General features: G+C 35.6%; 1 protein-coding gene across 1 annotated transcript; it reads right to left on the bottom strand.

The window, feature by feature from the left end:
- Window positions 1-4,282: 4,282 nt before the first annotated feature.
- On the bottom strand, window positions 4,283-18,475 carry LOC148848415 (putative plant SNARE 11). The gene is made up of 10 exons (XM_088952384.1): window positions 17,850-18,475; window positions 17,423-17,515; window positions 16,506-16,599; window positions 16,346-16,383; window positions 10,517-10,614; window positions 9,413-9,492; window positions 5,957-6,013; window positions 5,743-5,835; window positions 5,539-5,613; window positions 4,283-4,803 (listed from the first exon to the last, which is right to left on the bottom strand). Exons 1-10 carry the CDS (start codon window positions 17,924-17,926, stop codon window positions 4,714-4,716), a joined length of 795 nt encoding a protein of 264 aa, XP_088808510.1. The 5' UTR covers window positions 17,927-18,475; the 3' UTR covers window positions 4,283-4,713.
- Between the last annotated feature and the right edge of the window lie 1,026 nt (window positions 18,476-19,501).

Genomic DNA, 19,501 nt, shown 5'->3' with positions numbered 1-19,501 from the left:
CTTCAGGCTTGAGTTTTGGGCTAGGCCCATTTAAATTTTGGCTAAAGGTAAGTCTGATCCTGGCCTAATTCAACCTAATGACATTGGGTGATTGGGTTCAAGATGGGTCCAGGTTCATCCAATTTTTTTCATTTTTGTTTTTAGAAAAAGAAAATCTCATTCCTAAACTTATAACTAGTCAATTATGAAAAAAAAAAGGCATGAATACATCCATACATACATAAATACATATTATTTCTATGAAAAAATTTATGATAATAGAAAGAATTTAATCTATCAAAAACCTTGTAAATTTTGATTAAAACCCACATGATTGATTACCACTTTTATGATACTGGTTGATTGGTGATAAGTTTTTTTGGTATTATACCTTTCAAGAATCATAGTCAACCTTGTTTGTATATGCAAATATGAATAAGCATGTGAGTTTCATGTATAGACAGGTATGTCAAGTTCCGGTTGGCTGAAGCCTCAACCCGAATTGAGGATCATATTTTTCAAACCCTGACCCCAAATTGATCTGCCAATGACCCAGTTATTTAGATAGTCTGTCGGCATCACTCCAAAATAGGATGTATGAGATTAAGCCCGCAGAATGATAGTTCTTATTTTGTCTCCGAACCTTAGTCTCTATTTGGAAGGAGTAAAAATATAAATATGTAGTGTAAAATCTTTTATTTTGTATTATTTTGTATGTACTTGTACTATACATATTTGTATTTATGCTTCCTCCAAAATGAGTCATAATATCAAAAAACAGCATGGTGGGCATGTTGGTTGTAGCGGAGACTTGGGATCAGCATATGAATTAACTTAGGTCAAGCATATCAAAAGTGAACAGTCCCAAATCCTTACTACATCTATTCAAGAAAGTTGGGTCATGTCTCAATGGGTAATTTGGTAACCCTAACTTTCTTGAATAGAAAATACAAGGATTTAGGACTGTTCACTTTTTATCAACATTTGGATGGCTGATAAAGAGAATTAGATGACACTTGAAGAGAATTTGTGTCTTTTCAAATACCACTTAACGATTAATTAATAGAGTAATTAACAACAGGTACTGGATTATCGTGTTTCAAAGTTAATGGACCAAAATAGCACTAGGCCCAAAATATAGGTTACTAATCAGGAATTTTTCTCTTTTTTTAAAGCATGATAACTATGTTATTTTACACATAATAATGCTAATCTTGAATTAACATAAACTTTTAGAGTAAGAAATAAATACATTTGACAAAAGATTGTACCAACCCGAACCCAAGCTATTTGATGTAAAGCTTATAAATATATGTATGAAATCATAATTATAATAAATCATACCGTAATGATGTAAAGCTTACTCAACGATGACGCTGTAGGTGTGAGATTCAGAGTCATAAGTTGAATCAAATGGTCCCACTTTAAACATCACCGCGTTGAAAATCAGCATCATAACATCATCCGTGTCCAACCTTGGCCATACTAGTTTCTATTATTTTTATTTAGAGGGAACATGGAAGCTTCTTACATATCCATTTAAACCTTAGATTCTTGTACATTCATACCGATTTCTGATAACAAATAACCAAGGCCCATCTGACGCGTCTTTTTATAAGTTAGATAAATTAGAGAGATCGTACTATCGTTTTTTCTTTGTTTGGTTTATAATAGATTTAACCGTTAAAAGTTGGTGTGTTGAAAAGATGCCGGAAATACATTTTATGCTGGTTTCAGGAAACTCTAAATAGAAGATACATGTAAAGATCTTCGTATAAAAGCTTAATGTGTCTTTTGACTGTCAAAACTACCAGAAGATCTTTCCCAAAAAATCTTGTCAAATGATTCCTAAATAAATGATTAAGATTTTATTTAATTACAATGCAAATAAATTTACAATCATACAAAACCATGGCACTGCATTAAACATATAATATTGTATCGTGAGCTGTCTAAAATCCCAAATAAGAAGTGCTCTGGACTTTAACTATTTTCATGGGGTAGGCATGCTTAAAACCGACCTGCGGCGATTTTGAAAAAAAAAATTACTTAAAATAACAAAATTATATAAGTGGTAAAATACCACTGGTGCAAGACAGGATCTACTCCTCACACCTGGCGCCTCACAAGCATCTCACACGCACATCCTATCATGCATTGAGAACATCGCCCGTGCTTATTATTATTCATGGGAGATGTTTCCAATGCACGGTGAATGTGCCTGTGAGCACCCATTTGTGAGGAGCAGATCCTGTTACCACTGGTGCATATCAGGATTCGGGAGTGTTGTTTGGATTAATACTTTAAACCAGAACAGGGATCTACTCCCTACACAGGAGCACCTCACATGCACATCCACCGTGCATTGGGAACATATCCCATGAATAATAACCTATAAGTATGGTAGATATTCCCAATGTATGGCAGGATGTGCGTGTGAGTCGCGAGTGAGACGCCCTGTGTAGGGAGCAAATTCGATCTCCTTAAACCAACAGTTAAAACCATGACTCCTTGAAAGGGGAATTTCTAGCTCCACGGGCAAGTTCAAACTCAACAAATGCCATCATCACCACACAAAAGAAATACTGTGTGGAACCCATGTATAACCTAGGCATTTGTAGTCTAGACTCTAGAGGATAGGAATTCGGCCAAGTCGTAGCCTTTAATATGTACCTTTGTCCTTGGGTGTAATGAACAAAACTGGTGCGCATCAGTTTCCGTCCGGTTGGCTTGACCACCACGGTTCACATAAAAATATCAGAAAACTTTCCAAATCCACCGGCCCCTACCCAGCCACTATAATAGATTTTGACAGTCTGCAAAACGGCAAAAACCTTTAAAATGGATTTAGGGTTTTTTTATTTTATTTTTTTTTATTTGTTGAATATAAATCAAAAGGGGGTCCCTACTTTTCTTATCAAAGTTGACTACTCGATCATGCAAATTCAAAGGTTGTTTCAATGATGTCTATGAATCACAACTAGGTTTATATCATGCTCTGCTTTTCATTTTTGATAGAAAAAAAATTAAATATAATATGATAACTGATCTGGGGACACTCCACTTTTTGTAAAGGTAGAATGGTAGATTGCTGGTGAAAAGATAAACCAACGATTGTTGGTAATGGATGTTTTTGTCTTCTAATATTGTAAAACAAGTACCCCCACGTCATAATCATCAGGGATATGTGCCCTTTTAGGCTTTTATCAAAAAACAAGATGTGTTTCTTCAAAAAAAAATGTGCTTAAATCACTTTTGTAAATAATTTATACATTTATATAAATAATTGAGAGACCAAAAATCAGATTACATTGTTTTGACGTTTGATCGACAGAGCTTGATGCACAAGCGAACAGGATGAAGTGAACACGTAATTAGTTAGCTTGTAACTAGCTAAGTTTGTTTTAATAAAATACTTAGCCACTTTTGAAAATGCTTAAAAGAATCAATTGTCAATTGTTTAAATGGGCTAGTTGCAACTTGCAAGTAATCAGGAAAACTCCAAGAGAAAGACTTCCGTACAAAATCCATGTACGTGAAGAATTCAAAAGAGCAAAAGAGACCCACAATAGTTGATCAAGTAGTAAAAAGAAAACAAGTCCAAGACTCCAAGGGAAATTAATGTCAAATTTTTCAGAGTTCCATCCATTGTAGAAGCGTGTGACTTCATCATTAAGCCTCTTCTAAAGGAGCTGGGACTTGATGAGAGAGAGAGATCGCTGTTGGAGATATTTTTGTAGCAAATTATACAAGCAGCTCCAATAACGAGGGTTATCTTTTACTCGTGTTTTAAATAAAACTAGGCATACTAAGACTGCATTTGGGATTCCTTATTTTAAGAACTCTCTTTTTTGCTGTTAAAAACTTATTGTTTATTATCAAACTGGAAAGGAATCCGGTCCGGTCAAACCATATTAGGCGTCAATCCTAAACCGTAGATGTGGCAGGTCAGATAGAGGGTGCAACTTGGGTGGGCCCAACTCGAGCCTAGATATATCCAACCCACAATTTTATATGGGGCTTGGATTTTCAGTCCTCGGACTGGACTTAGACACAAAAGTTTGGGTTTTTTATTTTTCCGTTTGAGGCGTGAACACCCCCTTAATCAATTCACATGGCAAGCTTTTAGCTCAGTAAGACAATAAATCATTTCCTCTGTTATTCGGGAAACAAGGCCCCTTGTTTATGTAGAAAAGGGAACACTCAATTAAATCCAAGTGATATGGTTCATTGGGGAAGTGTGAATTACAATGGATTTTGGGGTTCTCTAATACTGGAAAAGCCCATCTCTTGAATCCATAAATTGAGTAACTGCCAACTCTTCATATAACCATTAGACTGTCAGGAACGGAAGAGAAAATACAACCAAACTAAAACAAATAAATACACATGTTCGACTTTGTATTTTAGGTGGTCACTGTGGACCAAAATTCAAGTTCAAGATAATCATATATTAGGTCCCATAGCCCAGGTGACAATATTATTATCCTAAAAGAAAATCTTCACGGGGTAACTCAAAGCATACGGACCTTCTCCAATAAAAGATGCTTTGTGAGAAACACGCAGAGAGCTTCAGAGAGTGGGACTTGGTTATCACTTTCTTTTGTTCTTGTTCTTTTCCTTCCGGAGTGGATGCATCAGAAACAATGAGCGAACATAATTTCCCAGACCTAATGCCTTATCAGTACCAAGTGGCTTTTCAATGAAATCCCACGATTATTTAGTCATTGTACTCTAATTGGTGTTCCAAAGAAGTTTCCTTGAAAGAGCTGGTGGAGCCAGCCCAGGAATATCCCGAATGTCTTTGTTCTTTGGGTCCACGATCTGGAAATTCAAAAGCCAAACATAACTGAACAAGTGTACCAGAATTGAAATATATAAAGCTAGGAATTCTACTACTCAGTGTAGACATATCGGAGATCTAAGGTTCATTTCATACTGCACAGTGCTCACATAACATATCAGTCCAGTCAGTCAGCTTCAACCTCCTACTGATGGACCACAGCCAACAATATAAAAAAACCTATCAAGGATTTTCTATTTGCACCAGCAACATCATGACCAAGTTTTTGGTCTACCACCTATTCTTTGGTTTAGTAAACAACAGCACCAGTAGCATGGCCAGGTTTTTCGTAGTGACAAAATTGGATATCAGTAATTCCATGATCAAAGTCCCACACAACCTACTTAACGGAATGAAGAATAGGAACAAGCATTTTTTTACAAGTGGTTGGCGATGCTAAATAAGGTTGAGGTCCAATAGCTTCATGCACAACTCCCTTAAAGAACTCCCAGAGTTGTACAGGAGATAGACGATCTGTAATTTCAACAAGTTGGAAACTTGGAATTGGATAAAGGGAGAAGTCAGCCCAGTATTGATTTTAAGAATGAATGAATGGCATGTGTTAGATGTGCATGCACAATCTTTAAGAAATAAAGAAACTACCTGCCATTAAGAAACTGTAAATTTTAGGAAAAGCATATGTAACCCTTTTCACAAAAACATAATGCAAAAGGTATAAGTAATTAAAGGAAATGGGAAATGGAAAGAAACATAACCTTCACAATGATGATAGCTATGACTCCAAGGACAATTAGGAAGAGAAATGCCATAATACACCGGTCAGTTGCAACCTATAAAAATAATTTCATTAAGTACCACAAAGGGACCAACATTGTTCCTTTTTTCCTTTTGGCTAAGAAGTGAGTAATACAATTGGATATATTAAAAAGAGGGAGATGTATTATATTTCAGAGATTGACCTGCCTACCGATTTCTTTAACCAGTTTAGAAGCCTTCTTGATTGAAAAATGGATAGAATCAAGCTCATTTACAATTCTACTCATTTGTTCTGTCTGAATGCACAAATAAATGAAAACATTTAGCTTTATACCTTAACAACCAAAAATAAACTAAATAGATAGAAAAAAGTTACTATCATAGCAAGTCATAATTAATCTTTTCAGAGAAATATACCTGAGCTTTGAGAGCAGCTGCCGTCTCTGCTCCAACGCCAATAGTTTGTTCAACAACCTATAACTCAAAATAGCATAAGAAATGGATATTGTGAATAACAATGTCCTTTTTTTTTTTTTTGATAAATAACAATGCCCCAATTTTTTACATTAAATAAACGACTCTTTATCTTTTAGTTTTCAGTGGATAAATTTAGGTTCTAAATTGAGAATATGTAGATCCTGTTTCTAACCATTTCTGGATAAAGCACAAAGCAACACAAAATACTGAAGAGAAGTTATACCATAGATTTTCAACAGAAGTAAAAAGAGAAATACCTACAATTAGAAATTATCTATTGTTCAGCACATCATTAGCATGGATTGTTCAAGTTTTGAATAAAAATCACACGTAACCTACCAAGTACCGACCTACCCATACACATACAACTCATGCGTTCAGACACATACACAGGCATGGAAACTCATGCATTCATGCACAAACAAACAGACAAACTCATTGATTATTAAAGAAAACTCCAAAGCATTTGACTATGTTCACCACATAATCAATTGGGACAGTTTAGTAGGTGACTGCCTCTTTGATAGGTAACCATAAAACAAATCAGGGAAATAAGGGAGTGATAATTTATAGACACCAAATCTATAAATTTGCTATTTTTCTAAAATTAGGCTTACAGCAGCTTGTGAATAAGCACTTGTATGGTTGCCCAGGTGATAAAAATTTATTCAATAAATTAGAAAAAATAAAAGGTAAATCAAAGTAATCAAGGAAAGTGGGAAATTTAGAGATTCTATATTTATAAGGTTGCCTGGAAACACTCCTATATAAAATGCATTAACTACACACACAAAAAGAAAACAATAAATAGGGAAAAAAATGCAGTTAAACTACTTGAAAGTTGAAGGAAAAAAAATAAAAGTAAACAGGAGAAATAGAGACACAGAATTTAATGGAGGTTAGTTAATCAACCTCAATTTCTAACTAATTCCCCAATTTTACTAAAAACTAGATAAAAGAAAAAGAAATTTCTAGTAACTTGGAAGAACAAAACAAATAAAACACACACACACACACACACACACACACACACACACGCACGCACACACACACACACACATATATATATATATGCAAATAAGGGAACAAAGCAAAAGATAGGCATATAAGTGGTAATACACTTATAAATTATTATTCACCAATTGATATAAAAGTAAGATGCACAAGTATAAAGAGGTGTATCCTCAACATACAAAAGTGACAAATGTACATACTGTATACTAATGATTGACAATCTTTCCCTGTCTTGTCTTTAAATTCTTTCAACAAGAAAGCCTACCCCATGATAATATAACAGATGGCTTTGCACATCTGCAGAGCCAATCTCTAGATGCCTCCAGAGTTTAGAGATTCTTCAATTCCTGTCTATTCAAATATTCTAAAAGAACATGAATGGAATAGCTCCACATATTCACCAGTATTTTCAACCCGTCATTGACCCAGCAAGTTAAACTGCTCGAACTGTCACCCAGTCAAGATTCTGGGGCCGGTTTGAGTAAACATAGAGAAAGGTCAAAACCATTGACTAGGTCAAAAAACGTCCGATACAAATGGTTGGACCATTGACCCGGTGACCGGGTTGCAGGTTGCATACTACCTATGTATGCAAACTTCGGGAGGCTATAACTTTGCACTCTAATGTCCAACTGAGGTGATTTTTTCTTTTTTGGATTTTGGGCAACTTTTCAAGATCTATGCATCCCAAGGGGCCATAGGCACCTTGCCCCGTTGTTTTTGCAAAAAAAAACCCTCTATTTGCCTCAAATTTACAAACAAAAAATTTAAAACTGAATTAAGAAACATAAATTAAATATAAAATATATATATATTGCATGTAAAACATAATTATACATTATTTATTGATAAAATGCATGTTTATACATACCTATACACATTTATACATGTATGTATATATATATATGAATTTCCATATGGCTGACGTGGAAAAGTCTGACCTGATCGACCTAGACAGTCGAATCGGTAACCCGTGACCCGGAGCCAAAAACGGTTCGGCCTCTGGGTTGTTTTTTAAAACACTGGTATTCACCCTCAAGCTTAAAAGAGAAATGAAAGATCATTCTGTTTATGTGCTTTAGCTAAGAACCTAGCACAGTAAGGGGTGAATCGGGAGGTTTTGTTTTGGGCAGTGTTGTAAGTTGTTTTTTGTTCAGGTGTCACCTTTCACTCTAGTAGGTGACAGTTGTATTTCTGGTTTTTAGCTAATGAAAGTTACCATTTCCTATCAGAAAAAAAAAAAAAAAAAAAAAAAAGATCATTCCATTTATGTACCTTCTGTAGCATATTTGGAAGCAACCAATCCACCCTGTAGATGCAGAAGAAAAACCACCAAATATACTTGGCCAGAGCCAGACAATACCGAATATGCAAAAAAACACTTAATAATTTTGATTTGATCACTTAAAAGAACATTTTTCCTTAAGCATTCAATGCTCATTTAAATTTGAGGATGGGTTAGTATAGTGTTGCCTTTTAAAGAAAATCATCATACACAAGTATTGTTTTGATCTTCTTACTTAATTAAAGTGATTAAAAATACAACACAATATCCAGTTCTATACAATCCTTGCTTCTATCAAATAGTTTTCCTTCCAATGAATTGTTCTTTATTTATATGACAAAGTTTATTGAGTTTTATGTTAATAATTTATAGCATCTTGCCTTTCTTTATCATTTGCTAATTATATGCGATTTAAGGGAGAAAGAATTCTGTTTGCCTTTCTTACATTTGCTATTTGCTAATTACACATTATTTTTCTTCTTTGGGAAAAAATATGTGTAAGATTTATAGGAGTAATGCAAGGGAAAAAACCCAAGGCATTTGACCTGTGCAGCAGTCCCTTGTTTATGTTTCAGGGAAAATGAACCACAGCAGTATCTATCCATGAAGTCATTGCTTCTTTATGAAATCAACTAATTTCTTATATAAACATTTATTTTTGAGAAGAAAAAAGACAATTGTAAGCATAATCAGATTCAGATCTCTTTTTAATTAAGTAAAGAACAAGCACTTCCTGATACAACAATGGACTGCACACAGTGTTGAATGGACAGAATATAAATGGCACTACTAATTTGCTGTCTTCAAATAAAAAAGGGGCAAAGATGCTCAACTAGTCATGTTTTTAAGAACATAGAACTGTATGAGTGACATTCAAAATCATGAACAGAAAACCAGAACCTTAACAATAATCTTTGGATAATTTAAAGTAAACAGCAACCTTTTTTGACCACTCAATAGCCTTCCCTGTACTACTGAATTTTGAATGATCAAAATATAATTAAGTTTAAGCATCAAATAATGTCATCTTCTGTAGCATCAGAGGTGAGATTAGCATGGCTGTAGCATCAGAGGTGTTCCTTGGGAGATAAACTAACCTGTTTTGAGCGCTCAATGACCCGATCAGTTTCGTCCATCATCTGGTTACCAGTATCTATTAGCTGTTGGTTGGTCATAGCTGCAAAATGGATGGGTTCTGATTTTAAATTAACTAAATGAGAACATTGCCAACATAGCTATCAAGGTAGTCTTAAATTTTTTATCAATCAGTCAGTACTGGATTTTGTGCGGGTATTAAGATGATAAGTTTACTTATTCCACTATATGGAAGTGATATCACTAGTGCAACACTATCAATTCAAATCCAAATTTTCAAAATTTTCATGTAAAGACTCCAAAGTACAACCGTTTTATCATATTATAATTTACAATGACCAAGGTGCACCTGAAAATAATATTACAAATATGGATTTATCAAAATAAATAAATAAATTATGTAGAATACCACAAACTACTGAGTTCCCTCCAGTGCACTTTTTGATAATCCACAATCCATAACTTACCCCCTTGGGATTTGGAGGTTGCATACAATAGAGGGTTGGGATTTGAAGTTTGCCTAAATTGTAAAATTCTTTCTACAGTGGAATTCTGATTTTTCTTTAGCTTCTCACATAACCCGTGTCCATGTTGCAATGAAACTCACCAGTTGTCAAAAGAAATTTTTCTAAAGAAAAAAAATATAAAGAAAGATTACCGGTAATCCCCATAGAAATTTATGTCAACTTTCAGAAATCGTTAGAACCAAGGAGGCTATTAGTCAGCTGTATGTAATTACAAAAATTTTCCTACCCCTATGGATCATAAGAAGAATTCTCTGTGCCTTGATCAAAGCCATAAATATTTGCCTATTGAGTTAAATGGAACAAAAATATGGGGTGAGTAGCTTAGGAGCATGTAGTTAGATTTTTCCTGCCTTAACATTGCAGTTACTTATTCTTATCTTTTTTTTTTTTTTGACAAGTGTTACTTATTCTCATCTTCCTTTACACCATTTGTAAAATGTCCAACCATGGCTTTGTCACATTGCATCATGAGAGGGATTGCATAAACTATACTCAAAGTGCTACTAATGCTTTCCCATGTAATAGTAGCAAGTAATCAATGAAGGAGACAATCATATATAACAGAAAGCATAAGCTTACAAGATGCCAACAAGGCATTCTCTTGGCCAAACCCCTCTCCACCAGCAGGCCCATCAAAAAGATCCACCCTCTGCTTGTTTTCAAGGGTACTTGCATATCTGTATTGTCATTCACAAAAATATGAAACAGAATCAAAAGAAAAGTATTAAGGATACGCTTGAAATTAAAAGAAAAAACTTAAATTAAGACATAGCAGTGAAGAGATAAAAGAAGATGCATATCCTAGTCATTTGATCTAATTGCGAAGGAAACTAATACATACCTCATGGAACCTTCAAACTACTTAAGTTTATAAAGAACCCAAGAAAACAAGCTTATAAATAATACCAGTGGGAAAATAAACGAAAAAGAAAAGGAATTATTTCAAACACAAATGGATGATAAGAAAGAGGGAGTACAACCAGCATTGACAAGATAGTCGTCTAATGAACTATAATTGGCAGAAAGTAGAAGCTAGTGAAAAAATACCGATCAGACTGGGATATTGGTGGTTGCCAATACTTTTTAGGTTATTTAAGGTTAGAAATAGGCAAATAGTGATACAACCAAAAATGTGTTTAGTTAACTAGGAATAGGGCTGGCAATCTTGACCCTAACCCATTTGACCCACCCACCCAAACCCACCCAATCTATTGGTGGGTCAATATGGGTCGAGTAACCCATTGGGGTCAGTAGAAAAGGGTTAGGGTGGGTTGGGTCGAGGGTACCCATTAGGCTCAAGATGGGTTGGGTAGCGCAGGTCAAGATGGGTTGGGTCAAAGTCAACTATACTCGCCAAATCTCAAAAACTACAAGTTGTAGTGATTCAAACTCATGCCTCCTACGGTGGCCACATCTCAATAAACTTCCAAACCACCATGCCACATTTCATTTTGAGATTAAAAGTGAAATAAAATAGATTTTATTAACTTTCATGTTCACATGCAATTTTATACAAAAGCACTTTCACAAAAGCAATCTTATAAAAAGGACTTACAAAAGCACTTTTATAAAAGTACTTTTACAAAAATACTTTTACACGAAAGCACTTTTATAAAAGTACTTTTATTAAAGCACTTCTACAACAGTACTTTTACACGAAAGTATAAAGTACTTTTATGAAAGCATAAAATCATTTTTATAAAAGTACTTATATAAAAGTGCTTTTATGAAAGTATTATGTACTTTCATAAAAGTACTTTTGTGAAAGCACTTTTATAAAATTGTTGCATTATTTTGCATTTTCTGGTATTTTTGCATATTTTCTGATTTTTTCTACAAAAGTTCTGAATTTTCTGTAATTTTTTAGTTTTTTGTATTTTTTGTATTTTTCTATAATTTTTTGGTTTTTTTGCACTTACCTATAATTTCCGCATTTTTTAGTATACGAGTTGACCTGACTCATTTTTGTCACGTGGCAATCTTGAGAGATTATTCTCTCCAAATTTATTATTTTGGGTATACGGGCCATCCCGACCCATTTTTGTATTTATAAGTGAGGATAGGTGGGTTAGTATGGGTCAGGGTGGTTAAAGGTCAATATGGATGGGTCAGGGTGGGTTATCACCCTTCTTAAACAAGGATTGATGATGGGTCATGGTGGGTTGGTGGGTCAATATGGGTGGGTTGGTCTTCAACCCTTACCCAACCCACCCATTTGCCACCCCTAATTGGGAACTCAGACAGACAAGTAGGAACACCAAAGAATTATGTCATCATCATCATCATCAACAACAACAACAAAAAAGAGTACTCTTTAGAACTGGCTTAGTTTGGAAAACTCTACAGGTCAAAAACATTACAATATTCAGCCAAGTAAACAAAAATGTATACATCATTATCATCATCACTATCATCTAAGCATTGTCTCAACCATATAGAAACAGTAATGGTGTAGAGGACAGTAACGGAAGGAGAATTGATTGTCGCATTAAGACATAGGGGACAGTGATGGAGTAGGCAAAAAATGAGGATAGAAACAAGGTTACAGTGATGAAGATTGTAATTAAGTAATATAACTGAACTTAACCACAAAAACTGCCACATTCATCCACTAGTAAGCCAAGTGCTCTAACTGCACAACAGGCAGATTAACAATTTAGTCAGATTGGACAGGTTTAGTATTTCAGCTCAGTGGGAAGAAACTTTTCCTAACACTTCTCAGGAAGCTTTACCAAGGCCGATGTCATACTCCACTGCTGCTGGACACAGGTGATTTAAGAAAGAAGCATCACCCATTTAGGCTGGAACATTGCTGGTTGGGCATGGATGATTTTCATATAAATATTCAGAAATGGTGTAACGAAGTTTCTTTTGAGGGGACAGTTAGTCATATTATGAGCAAAAAGCTGCAATGGCTGAAGGGTAAAATTAAAATCTGGCAGTGAGAGATTTAGCAGCAAAGTTGACTTAGAAGAAGAAGAGTTGTCTCAAGGGGAAGAACCATAGTTGTCAAGCGCCTAGGCATCAACTAGGCAACTAGGCACCTGGCCTAAAAGCCATGTTTATAGAAGCTAGTTGCCCATCTAGGTGACTAGGCGCCTGCCTATGCGATAAGGCACCCGCCTAGGCAACTAAAATGACAAGGCAAGCACCTCATTACAATACCATTCATATTCTTGCATCTTATTAGTATGTATGTTACTACATTCTATTATATTCTATATGTATCATTTATTCATTTATACCTTGCTTTAAAGTTTTACCATCGAAACTTAAAAGATCCAAAAGTTTTGAGAAGAAAAAAAGGAAAAATTAAAGAATAGAAATATAAATTCTCTTTCTTTTCTCTCTCTTATAACACATACTCCCTATCTTAAAATATTTTATCATATAAAACTATAACCTTCTTTAGTTGATAATTTGATATGAAATTGCTTTATTAAATATTTGTTATCATTTTTGAAAGTATTGAAATTAATATAATTGAAATAATATTGTCCTGGATGTGTTGATTTTCCATGTTTTAAGAGGAAATGTAATGCTATTAATAAAGAAAATTGTTATTTTTCCAATTAATATGCATGCTGAATTGTATATAGAATAGAACTAGGCAACTAGGCAACCCACTGCTGCATAGAATCACCTAGGCATCTTAACAACTATGGGAAGAACATAGAAGGAAAAGGGCTACGGCCAAAAAAGAATTTGACTCTATTTCTTATCAAAACAAAATAAAGTGGAGGCAATGATCCAGGGATACTTGGCTGAAGGCAGGAGATAATAACATGGCTTTTTTTATTCACAAAGTGACCAATGCAAGAAGAAGAAGCAATACAATTAAGAGGCTGGAGATTGAAGGGCATATGGTTGAACAAGAAAAAGAATCAGAGGTTGTCGTCACGAAAATTTGAGCAGTTATATAGTGAGCCATGCAAGATAAGGCCAAATCTGGTGGGCTACAGTGAAAGGCTAATTGTGCAACAGGTGGCAACACTAGAGGAACCCTTTTCGGAAGAAGAGGTGAAGCAAGCAATAAATGAGTTGAAAGGATAAAAAGCCAATCATTGAGCATGGTTTGCTTAATGTGCTGAAGGAATTCCACAACTCAGCAGCCTTGGTAAGAAACTTAAATGCAACTTTCATTTCGCTGATTCCAAAGAAGATGGTGCTGCAGAAATGAAGGATTTTCAGCCTATTAGTTTGATTGAAGTGTGTAGGAGATTTGTCAAAAACTTTGGCTTCAATGTTAAGATCTGTGATGGCCTCAATCATCTCAATTTACCAAGGAGCTTTCATCCATAACAAGAACAAACATGATGGAGTTCCTATTGCAAATGAAGTCATTGATTCAAGAAGGAAAAATGGGAAGAAAGGTCTGGACTGCAAAATTGATCTAGAAAAGGCCTATGATCATGTAAACTGGGCTTTTCTAGATTATATGATGGCAAGGATGAACTATGGTTTAAAATGGAAAAATTGGATGAAAGTTTGTGTCACAACTCTGAGATTCTTGATCCTAATTAATGGTCCAGCCAAAGAGAACTTTAAAAGCTCGAGAGGGTTGAGACAAGGTGATCTATTATCACCTTCATTATTTCTTATTGTGATGTAGGGTTTCAGCAAAGTGACTGTTAGAGCAACAGATTTGGGTCTGTCAGAAGGATTTGAAGTAAGCAACAATGACACAAAGGTTGCACTCCTACAGTTTGCTGACAATACACTCTTTAAAATGCTACTTCAGACCAGGTGGTCAACTTCAGGTACTTACTTTACAGGTTTGAGGTTATTTCAGGTTTGAAAATCAATTTGGCCAAAATGAAATGATGGCAATTGGAGAGATTACAAATATTTAGAAGCTAGCTGAAGTTTTGGGTTGCAAAATTGGAATCTTCCTTCAAAATATTTGGGCTTGCCTTTAGGAGCAAGTGTACCTCGAAAGCCATTTGGGATCCAATTTTGGAGAGGATGGACAGTCGGACACTAAGCTGGCAGCTTGGGAAGCTCGGTATCTTTCCGAAGGAGGCAAGGTGATACTAATCAAAATTGTGTTAGCAAGCCTCCTGGCCTACTATATTTCTATGTATCCAATCCCTGTGAAAGTAGCAGAGAAGATTAAAAGGAAAAATGAGACTTTCTGTGGATGGGTTGGAAAGACTCCATGAAATATCACTTGGTGAGCTGGGACAAGGTGTGCAGGACAACATCTCAAGGAGGTTTGGGGATCAGAAAAGTGAAGAGTTTTAATGCAGCTCTACTGGGCAGGTGGTTCTGAAGATTCTCTATAGAACCTAATGACTTATGGAGGAAAGTTATAGCTGAGAAGTACGGCATTCGAAGTAATGGATGGGATGCAGAGGTGCCTCGCTTGCCCTATGGATGTGGTGTTTGGAGAGGCATTTCTAAAATTTTCTCTCATTACATTAAAGGGATAAGTCTAAGAGTTGGGACCGGTAACAGGGTAAATTCTGGTTGGATCCCCGGTGTGGCAACAGGCCCCTAAAAGATTTGTTTCCGGCCTTGTATAACGTGGCAGAAAACAAGCAAGCCTCAGTTGCAGAGTCTTATGTGCTGGAAGAAAGCAGTTTTTTTTTTTTTTTTTGTGAAAAGGTAAGGTAAATTTTGGAAGAAAGCAGAATTACATGGATTCCTTCATTTGGAAGGAGTTTTAACAACTGGGAGATGGAAATGCTGACTGATTTATTAGCTTTTTTCCAGAATCAGCAGCTCAATTTGCAATCTCAACTCAAGACTCTAGGCGCTGGAAATGGGCTCAGACAGGTGAATTTTCTGTGAAATCCTTTTACAAAGGATTAGTGCGCAAGCTAAGGCAGAACTTTCCTTATAAGGCTATTGGGGGATCTGGCCAATCTGCCACTCCTCTGAAAGTGAAGTTCTTTTCTGTAACAGTAACTTTGGAAAACACCTCACTAAAGAAATGTTGATGAAGAAGGGTTTCAATATTTCAGATTCGGTATATATGTTCCAGATTTGGTGTGCCCCTCTGTAACAATGAAATTGAGACTTCAAACACTTGTTTATTCACTGTAATTTCAGTCCAACTGTTTGGCATCATTTCCTCAAGATCCTAAATTTAAATTGGTGTTTCCTGAGCTCAGTGAGAGCACTCTTAGAAGAATGGCAGGTTTCAAATATGTCCAAGAAAGATTTCTGCTTCTTTTTCTGAGGGTGGATTTTTTTGGAGGGCCCTATACATATACAGTATAATAAACTACAAGAAAAGTGACCAGAAGTGACCCGAGGAAAGGTGACCAAAAGAAATTACAAGTTGTAGACTTCTAAGCCTTTTTTTTGTACTTCACAAGATAAATACAGATAATCTTCAGCAGTGGGTATATGATATATAAACAGAAAAAAAGATACATTCCAACAGATAAAATGATAACTTACTGCTTCTTGAGAGCAACATAAGAATTCAATTCTCTGATCTGCACATCAAGAAACCAATTTTTAGTCAAGCTTTGGACAAGCAAATTAATAATAAATATTCAAACATTTATGAAACAAATAAAATTTTCCATTATCCAAAAGTTTGGAGCAGAAGTTGAACCATCGACTGCTTTTTCTCATTGAGCATTCTGTTGATATCTGGACGATTTCTCCTTTCAATGTCCTTCACTTCTCTATCAAAATCTTTAATAAGCCTGAATACATATGACAGGATGCCTTGTTCAAAAGATTATTTAATGAATATATTACATTTAGAGAACTACTACCATGCCTTCAAAGATGGATAGCACTTGGAAATTCTAAGCACTTTACCAATAAAAACCAAGAAAGAGAATTAAGGAAACCCTTATAAAAAAAAAAAGATAAAGTAAACTATTAAGATAGCAAGTTTAAGTAAATACTAAAACGCCTAGAACTTTATTCCACACAACTTGACTAGGGAACAACTCAATTTATGAAATTGTTTTCAAACAGTCTGAAATGGTAAAAGCAAAATGATCAAGGAAAAGAGTCCAGGCCTTGGATGTACAGGTGATCTGATGGGTCTTCTCTAATACTAAGAGATCCAGATATGCCTAATATGTAGCCATGATGTCTTATCTTTTTTTTTTTTTTTTGATCAACTAAGGATTAGATAAATTACCCAACATGCAGAGGATAAAATCATACTAGGTCTAACAGACACACGTTTTCTTACATTATTCACATGTCTTGGACTCAGTATGTTTTAAATGTGCTAAGATAATTACTATAAGCTGTAACAAATGCTGTGAACCATTTCTGAGGAATCTTGCATTGTTTTTTTTTTTTTTTCCTTTGTTCGTTCCTTGGCATGCCAACTTTGGCTCAGATCTCTTTAATCACAATTTGACTTCTTCTCTGTCGTGCTACATCATTCTAATAGAGCACTGCCATCAGAAGCCTTCAACTTGGCTTACACTGAGCAAATTTTCTAGTACCTAGCTCTACAATAAGCTTTTACTAACGAAAGCATCAAAGGAATTAATAACAACAAACCTTTTACACTCCCGCATCTTTTCTGTAAGTTCTTCCAACTGTCTGCTCTGCCTATTTGTGTCTTTAATCTTCTCCAACTTCTGGAATCCATTTCTGAGAGAAAGCAAAGATACAGATACTTCAGAAGTTCTTTCACGGAATACAGAAAACTCATAAATCTCCAAAATGTAGATACTACTACCATGAGCCAGACACTAGATGAATGTTTTATTTCATGAATCAAAAACTACATCAAATGCTGAAAAGCAACAGTAACTTTCCATTATTGACTACAGGAAGTAGGTTGATTCAATTATGCATTGAATTAAAACTACCAGATAAAAATGCAATCCCTCCACTGACCAACAATACAAGCTCGAATGTGTGGATATATAGACGAATCCATCAAAATCCAAAATGCAGTCATCAAACAATGCAAAATTCTTACGATAAAGCACGGAATATGTCACTAATCTGTCCATCGATCTCAGCTAGCTCCTCGCTGATTGAAGACAACGAATCCATCTCAAGAATCGAGTTTGCAAATCTTCCGAAGTCAACCCTTCCAGTAGGAAACCCGATATCAGATATCAAATCCCCCAATGCTCAACGATATTGTAGAATGTAGATCCTCGAAATCCGCAAATTCGGGAAGATTGTTCAAATGGATCTAACAAGAGCTATAAAACGAGTTCGATTTCCAATTTTCTAGCAAAATAACAGCTGATTCGAACACCGAGTCGCCGATTCAAAACAGAAGATGCCGCTTTTGCATATCTGATTCGAAGCGATCCGATCAATGCAGGTCCCGTGTTAAGGTCGGAGTGATCGGAGAAACCGAAATCTAGGGTTGATGGTTCTCCCAATCTCTGCGTGCAATAAAAAATGAGTCAACACAACGCTTCGCGTAATTTACAGACAGGTTTTTTTTTTTCTTTTTGATTTCTTTCCGTCTGAAAAAGTTTTAAAATGTTCCGATGTATTAGCTTCAGAGAAAAATGTTCCGATGTATCGGCCGTTTAAACCGCTACATAGGAACCGATATGCGCATTTTTCTTGCTTAGATGCTGAATCAGCGAATTTGGCATTGGAGTCTTATTTTAATATGGTGCACCGTACATCTAATATCAAGGAATATTTTACCATAATTAAGTAAAATTACCATTTAATTCCATTCCATATGTGAAATGGCAGAGTGATCAACTGGAGATCACATCAGCGCCCTGCAGGTCTATTGGTAACATCTCCCGATGACAATATTAATTCTTCTTTGCAAAATATCAATCGTCCTCATACATCAGGATCTGCTTCTCTCACCAACCTCACAGCTACATCCCGATGACAATATTAGAGATGTTTCCATTTCACGATGGGATATGTCTGTGAGGTACGCTCAGTGAGTAGCAAATCTCAATTCTGCATTACACATGGGTTGCAAGTTGTAATCACACAATACAATCGTATTGTGAGGGTTCATTTCTCTCTGTGTCAACATGTATGTCATGGGCTAGTAAATCTCGACAGTATTTTCTGATGGTATTAAGGTAGTAAATCTTGTAAATACTATATGCCAGCTACAGAATGGAAGTTTACATCTGCTCCTCACAGAATGTACCCAAAAACGCTTCGCATGCACATCTCATAATGCACTGAAAACATCTCATAATGCACGATTAGGATATACTGTGGGAGAGGCAGATATAACTTCACATAATGGATCGAGCAATTACTTGAAGTATTGAGCCTTATCGTATGAACCAGCCTTATCGTATGAGCCTTGTCATATATGAGCTGTATCTTGTATGTATTTTAGTTATCGTCTTGGTTTTCCATATTCTTTTAGGAGTCAGTGATTAGGTTCTTAATTGAAATTGTAATTCTTCCTAATGGTTAGCCGACTTCCTCGCAAGGGAACTTCATATATATGTATCTTGTAATCGTTGGGTAATACAGAGGCAGAGAAGGGTTCTCCATTATCTTTCTCCTTCGCCTGAAAGTTTCACATGGTATCAGAGCCCGGTTCAGCCTTTGGTTGATTGATAATGGCGGATGGAAAAGAGAAGAAGAATGAAGGTGAGGGTGGAAGCAAGAAGGTAGTTT

Source organism: Nelumbo lutea, chromosome 6 (assembly GCF_056320005.1).
Source record: "Nelumbo lutea isolate HS-2025 chromosome 6, American lotus-T2T, whole genome shotgun sequence".
NCBI classification, from domain to species: domain Eukaryota; kingdom Viridiplantae; phylum Streptophyta; class Magnoliopsida; order Proteales; family Nelumbonaceae; genus Nelumbo; species Nelumbo lutea.
This window is presented reverse-complemented; position numbering and strand designations above follow the sequence as displayed.

Bases quoted from the DNA above. Each gene is read 5' to 3' on its own strand.
- LOC148848415 (XM_088952384.1), bottom strand. From the start codon at position 17,926: ATGGATTCGTTGTCTTCAATCAGCGAGGAGCTAGCTGAGATCGATGGA. The intron at 16,384-16,505 runs GTTCAACTTCTG...CTTGATGTGCAG, and splicing joins ATGAGAAAAAGCAGTCGATG to ATCAGAGAATTGAATTCTTA. The intron at 4,804-5,538 runs GTTATGTTTCTT...TTGAATTTCCAG, and splicing joins TAGCTATCATCATTGTGAAG to ATCGTGGACCCAAAGAACAA.